General features: G+C 48.5%; 1 protein-coding gene across 1 annotated transcript in view; it reads left to right on the top strand.

The window, feature by feature from the left end:
• The window catches only part of LOC101857204 (probable serine/threonine-protein kinase DDB_G0272282), a 69,502-nt gene that overhangs the window by 27,938 nt on the left and 34,803 nt on the right, over window positions 1-6,761 (top strand). The window contains exon 2 of the mRNA XM_035971778.1: window positions 185-2,388. Coding sequence (XP_035827671.1) covers window positions 205-2,388 — 2,184 coding nt within the window. The 5' untranslated portion in view covers window positions 185-204. The remainder of the gene's footprint in view (window positions 1-184; window positions 2,389-6,761) is intronic.

The following is a 6,761-nucleotide window of genomic DNA, read 5'->3' as shown; positions in this document are numbered from 1 at the left end:
ATTAATTAATTAAATTATTTAAAATGGGGGAGGGGGTGTGAGGGGTCACCTCTGGTAGACCGTCACCTTATTTTCTTTCCTTGTGTTATACTATTTGTTTTATTTTGTCTCTGCGCTAAATGGCCGTTGTTGTGTAGATGTGTTTCTCCTTACTCAGACAAACCTTGCCCTTCTCCTTTCACAGAGTAGGAGGCTGGGCTCGAAATGATGACGCTGCATCGGGCAGTGTCCGAGACCACCTTCACGGCTGACAGCGTGGTGACCACCACCACCACCAGCGGACCGGACCTCGACTCCTCCGCCGCCGCCGACCGTTGCTACCGGACGCTACCTTCTACGCCAAAGTCCTCCACGTCTTTCAGGTTTCTCCGACCCCCTTCCTACACGCAACCCCGTGGCCTGCTAGACAAAACTGTGTCTGATCAGACGTTCCTCACGTGTTCCTCTTACACCGGCCTGTCGAGAACTGCCTGGGCTTCCAACGATTCTTTCGAAGGCCGATGTCGGTCCCGTCATAACTCCGAGCGGAGCGGGGACAGACCGCCGGTGAGTCCGACCTCTAAGAGTGCTGGGAGTGGCAGCAGAGGTTTCGGCGGGACTCGTTCTTCTCCCCACGACAACCGACGCCACCGGCACCACCGCCAGGAAGCGAATGAGAGGCCGTCTTTGGACAGCGTAGCGGCAAAGGATAGAAGACTCTCTTCCAGTCTATCTCACAGCAGTAGCGGCCAGGGCTGGAGCAAAGACTCGTCGTCCTCGCCTAACCGTCTGAAAAACGCCGTGAACAAAAACAACCACAGTAGCAATAATGTCGTGAACAAACACTCCAGCCCCGTTGTTTCGAATGGTTCGGCAGTGACGCCCCTTTCGCGAAAAGGCAAATCGGACAGCAATAATACTCATAGTCACGACCACAGTCGTAACGCCAGCAATCAAAACAATCACCACAGCAATCATCAGAGCAATCATAGGCACAGCCAGCCTCCGAACTCGTTCAGCCCGCCTGAAAAAGAATCGAGGAACACCGGTGAGATCCGGCTAGAGGTCCCGCCCCACATGCCCCGCTCCACAGGGCGCACCGCCGCGCGGCAGCTGGAAAAGAGCCAGAAGCAACAGCAGAAGCACGCGGACCGCCAGGCTCTGCGCAGCTTCAGCGGTGGCGGCGGCGGCGGCGACTGGGCAACGTCCCAGACACCCTTGCAATCTGCGCGTTCTATGCCAGGTCTGAACGAGACTAGTGGCAAGGCGGCGAAAAGACGCTTCTCAGAAGACAGGGCACAGAAACAGAGCAAAGCTTGTGGGTTGTGGTTCCTGTTTAGGCGAAAGAAGAAGAAGGATAAGGAGAACGATAGCACCCCGTGGCATTCGCCGGCCGTCCCTCTTCAACCTCATCGCGGGAACCGCTCGCCATCGCCAGACGGTCGCTCGGGAAACCGCCGCGGCGACTCGCGTGGGCGTTCAGCGACAGTCGGGTCTTCCTCCCTCAACGAGCCTCCTTCACCGACCTCCTTGAGGGCGTTTAGGACTCCTGTTACTCAATCCCAATACTCGTCCTCCCACCACCCGCGCTCCGAGCGACTCTACCAGCCCGCGGTGACAAGTTCTCGCCACGCGCAAGACTCTCGAGAAAACGTCGCCGACCCCAACCACTCTCATTCTCACCAAAATCATCAGCCACAAAGACTTGCCCCCCACACGCCTTTGTCCAGGACTCAGTCCGACGACCGCGCGTTGAAAGCGGAGCGCGCCACCGCCGGTTCCCCATCTCCACACGCCAACAAGCGCTCGGTCGCCAAAGCGATAAGCGCGCCTTCAAACTCTGCGCCTGCGCGTAGACCTTCGCGGTCGGAGACGTCCACGCCAAACCCGAAGGGCGGAGCGGTGAGCGGCGGCGTCAGCGGCTACGGGTCGGCGTCCAACCTCAGGGATTCTGTGGGCTGCAACACCAACAACGGTTCCAGCCAGTTCTTGCTGCAGCGCGAGAAGTCTTCGCACAGCGCCAGCCGCACCGACCTCGAGGACGAGTCTCAGCAGGGTCACGGTCAGTGCGCCGCTGACCAGCACAACACCACCAACGGCTCGGCCGGCGGCTTGTCAAGGTCCCAGTCTTTTCCCAGCTACGCAGAGCGGCGACCGTCCTCATATCTCGCAGACACCAAAGTCCTCACCGACGCGGAGGACTTCGAGTTCCGACCCTCCCCCAACATGGCGGGCCCTCTACACTTGTCCCTGTGTGGCTGCGGCTTCCTCGGGATGTACCACCTGGGCGTGGTCTCCAGTCTCGTGCAGAGGGGCGGGCCCTTCCTGGCGCGCGTGGATAAAGTGGGCGGGGCATCTGCCGGTGCGCTGATGGCTGCTTTGCTGGTGACCGCCGGAGACAAGATTGAGGTCAGTGGCCTTTTCTTTTTTTCTAAACCCGTCATATGTCTTCTATACGCTTTGCAATGATAAACGCCTGTAAAAACTATCACTCTCCGATCTTTCCTTTTGCATTTTTTTCGATGTTATAATGGCATTATCCAGACATGCCAAGCATCCCGATTTCAATCGCGTGTATCCCGATTTTTCTGGTCCTTCTGTTGCGCCAGATTTGTCAAAAAACTTATTCTGCCTTCATATGTTTATGGACATCCCTTTAAAAATTTTTAATCAGCTTGGCAGTCTCATTGGGGATTTATCGTTTTTCCTGATTTTTATCGTTTGACATGGACTGGTTCGACTGTATTTTTTTTTCTTTTCTTCTATTATTTACGAGTTTTGATTTTCTGTTTGCAACACCGTTTTGTCGTTTAAAAAAATCCAACAAAAAATGTGATTATTGGGGGCTGCCACTCGCATCCTACTTCAAAAGCTTTTTGTTCCATTTTGCCTGCTTTTTCAATCGTTCAGCGACCATGGTCATAGATGATGTCTCGTTACATGTTTGACTTGTAGCCTATGAAGTAGCCTGTAACCTTCTTGACTGATAGGTACCCGCTCCGGTATGCACATTCTAAATCGGAGAGAATCCCGGTTTGTCTGCGTTTGCGAAAAAGACTAATCTCTCGGAAAAATTCCTGAACGTAAGTCCGACGCCGTCTGAGACGTTTTAACGCTCTTTTACGTCATTTGCATGTCTCGTATTCCTAATGCTTTGGTCACGAAGTGGCCTCGACTGGCTTTTATTGTACGCGCTGCTCTGTTTGGAATGATCACTTAAATATTATATGGCATGAAGAGGTATCCGTTTCGAGGACCTCGGGTTTGTCCGATGGTTCGCAATTTCGATTACACAACAGAAGGTCAGTGCAGGTTTTTCCGTTTTCTTTGGGGTGTTAATGCATTATTATTTTTAAAAATATTGTTTAAAATTAAAACATATTTGTTTATTTGTTTATTTATTCATTTATTATTGTTTTATGGGATGGTTTACAATTTTGATAATATCGATAAAACGTCTCTTTCAACAGCGGGTATAAAGACTTAACACGCCTAATTAATTTTTAAAATTATTTTTACCGGGTTCAGTATCCCTGTCTGTTGGGGTGGCGGGTTGTTGGAGGGCGCCACTGGTTGGTCCAGCTTCTGTTCCCAGCACTAAATGACCATTATTGTATCGGTGTACTTCTCTTTACTTAAACAAACATATTGCTAGAATATTGTCTCCCATTCCGCCCAGTGGATGGTTGGCGGGTGTTCTGGCGTGGTTTGCTCCTTCTTTCCTATCAAACGTTGATCGTCCTTATCTCCCCTTCTTCTTTTTTTATGTTTGTTACTCTCTTGTAACACCTCTAATCTGGCGCTCAAATGACCTTATGCAGTTGCGAGCGCTGTAAAACCTCTACTAAAACTGAAACTAACCATTCCTCCCAGCACGGCCGAAACAACCCGCCACTTTACTAATCTAAATTGTGTCCACATAGAACAAGAGACGTGTACACATACACATGGCTCAAACGCTGTTTTTTTAAGGAACTGAATCGGCGGTTTCGGGTTGCAGTCAACTGCCATTAGGCTCTCTGCTTTCTCGTAATACTCTGAAGGCTCGGCGATGCCTAGACAAATTCCAGACGCGGTCATCGATCGCGCGTAGTGCGCCTGTACTGGCAGACCACCGGTCCTGTCTTCATGAGCCTCTTGGGTCACGAACGAGTAATAGTATCGGCGCTTTTAGACTGTATCGTGTGGCCCCCTTCTCTCGTTACCTCGCCGCGCGCCGTGTGTGTCAGTTATTGTTGCACATAATATAGACAGCGGCCTCTGCAGCGTCAGCAGAAACTAGAGATTTTAAAGCCTTTAATTGTTTTTGGCTTTGCTCTGTGCTTTGAGTGAGACCATTAAAATTAAGATAATTTCGAAGGCTGGTTCCTTCCTTCGGCCTTGTGGGTCGGTAGTTCAGCCGTTAGGCTTTTGGACTCTCAGCAGTAAGTTGTGTGTTCAAAACCCATCAAAAGTCTGACGTTGTATGTGTCTTGGGGAAAGGCGCTTTGCACGAATTTTTCCCCACATCACCCAGATGGGAATGGGTGTATCCTGTATTATTATTTTTGCCTGTTGCCTGTCACTTCAGGCTGAACAGGATACAGGATCCCAGCAGGCTGACTGTGGTACTGCTTAAAGTAATTTCCCCTCTCTGATATTAAACTGTCGTTTTGTGCGTGCAATGGCGAAGGCTGTGACCGCGACACCACAGATGCCGAGTTTTTAACTGCTTCTTTCCGGTTTCCTCCTGGACTTTTAAAGACGAAACTATCTAGGTGGCTGGTGGATGGTCTGCGTGGTGTAGAATGCACTTCTTTCTCCCCTATCAAACATCTATGGTTACCATCTCGCCTCGTTCTCTTGTAACTATATAGAAATCTTCTTCTTCTTCTTCTTCTTCTTCTTCTTCTTCTTCTTCTTCTTCTTCTTCTTTAAATTAAATGGACTCAAAATCTAACCCATGGAAGCGTAAAATAATTACAATAAACTCCGAAGCATGCCAGGGGGGCTAATTGTTAGGGATTTGACCTCGTTAAATTTGGCCGCCAAGGATGTTAAAAATCAAATAGATACAAGGAGTTATGAAACATTAAAATCTGCATAGTCATGCACTTCACTTCAAATCCTCCCAAAAGCAGTGGTTCTTCAAACGTTGTCAAAATCAGAATGCGTGTTTCAAAGTCCTCCAAAACAGCGCTTTTCAATGAGTTTTCTGAAGCCCCAAAAAATCTCTTTTCATGCTATGAGTTTTTTAAAGTCCCCCCAAAAACAGCGCGTATTTAAGTATTGTCGAATTTCCCGAATGTGCAGTTTAAATGAGTTTAAGTCCCCCGGTCCCCCCCAAAACATAGCATCTTGAAGCGTTGTCGAACAACTAGCACGCTCGTCCTCAATGAGTTAACTCTATTGTTTCATTATCATAGTAGGAAGAGTGACGCCAAGTAGGAAGAGTGACGCCAAGATATGGAAATACATCCTCTCATGCCACGCCGGACGCTGAGCGTGTGTACGTGCCTCTGCATTCCTTATTCCGTATCAATCGAGCGTTGTTTCGGCCTCCTACTGGTATTGCTCCGGGTCAAAGACATTAATTTGCTTGTGTGTGTGTGTGTGTGTGTGTGTAGTACGCGTATTTTAGTGATTGGTCCAACTACTTTTCTTTCCTTCTGTTGTTTCTGTCTGTCGTTCTTTCCTTTCCGCACTTCTGAATTATTATTATAATGTGTTTTTTTTAATTGATATTTTTTTTCTTTAATGTGCATACATATACAGTTTAGGCGACATGCTTTTTATTAACTAGACGGTCAAGTATGTTGGGATAATCGGTTGCTACCGGTGTCTGAAGTAGAGCTCACTGTCGCGATCTGTAGTGAAAGCTGTAAGTTTGAATTCCACTTTTGGATGTTATTCCATTGAAAATCCACATCTGCTTGCTGGGCTGTTGTATCCTGTTCCGTGTTGGTCCTGACAGGCGTGGTCGAAGTAAACCTGCTTCCAAAGTTTAAATCAAATGCATGTGTTTTTATGCCGACAACGATACAATTCCATTTAGGGGGCAGGTTGCTTCGACCATGCCTATCCGGTCCAACTCGTGCTGGGAGAGAGAGACAGAGAGGGAGAGAGAGAGACAGAGAGGGAGAGAGAGAGAGAGAGAGAGAGTGTCCCAACAGAAAAACAAGTCGAAATAGGGATACTAAATTTTGATAATAACTCTCCACACTCGGGGAATAGGACTCACATTTTGAAAACGTGCCGAGGCCCCAAACTGCCACACCTGAGACGTCAGCGAAATGAGACTCATTAATGTTCTGTGAAAACAAAAGAAAACAACGAAAACAAAAAATCGAGAGCGCGGCTGAGAAGAATTATTAATTTACAAGAAGACGGAGGGGGAGCGGATGGATAACTCTGTTGTCTTCGCCCAGGTAAACAAACGGAGCCCCCATACATAAACTTTGCGATTGTCGAGGTCGCTGATGACGTCAAGTGTGGTCATCAGTCCGATCGTTTGACGTCACGCACTTACCTCTAATTGGCCGACAAGAGTTTTTGTCTCTCCAGACATGTCCCGGCCCTGTCTAATGCCTGGTCTCCCGCTGTTCTCCTCATGTGAGATGGATTGTTGCGTTGTGTGAGTCCTAGGCCTTCCTTCCTACTATTATTCCTAATTTTTAATGTTTCGTTTGTTCATTTGTTTGTTTGTTTGTTTGTTTATTTGGTTTTTTTTGTTCGTGGGTGGTTGGCAGGTGGTCTGGTGTGGTTTGCACCTTCTTTTCTGTAAAAGGTCTATCGTCTCTATC

This window comes from Aplysia californica, unplaced genomic scaffold, assembly GCF_000002075.1.
Source record: "Aplysia californica isolate F4 #8 unplaced genomic scaffold, AplCal3.0 scaffold00503, whole genome shotgun sequence".
In the NCBI taxonomy this organism is placed as follows: domain Eukaryota; kingdom Metazoa; phylum Mollusca; class Gastropoda; order Aplysiida; family Aplysiidae; genus Aplysia; species Aplysia californica.
The sequence above is the reverse complement of the archived record's forward strand: the minus strand, read 5'-3'. Positions and strand labels throughout refer to the sequence as shown.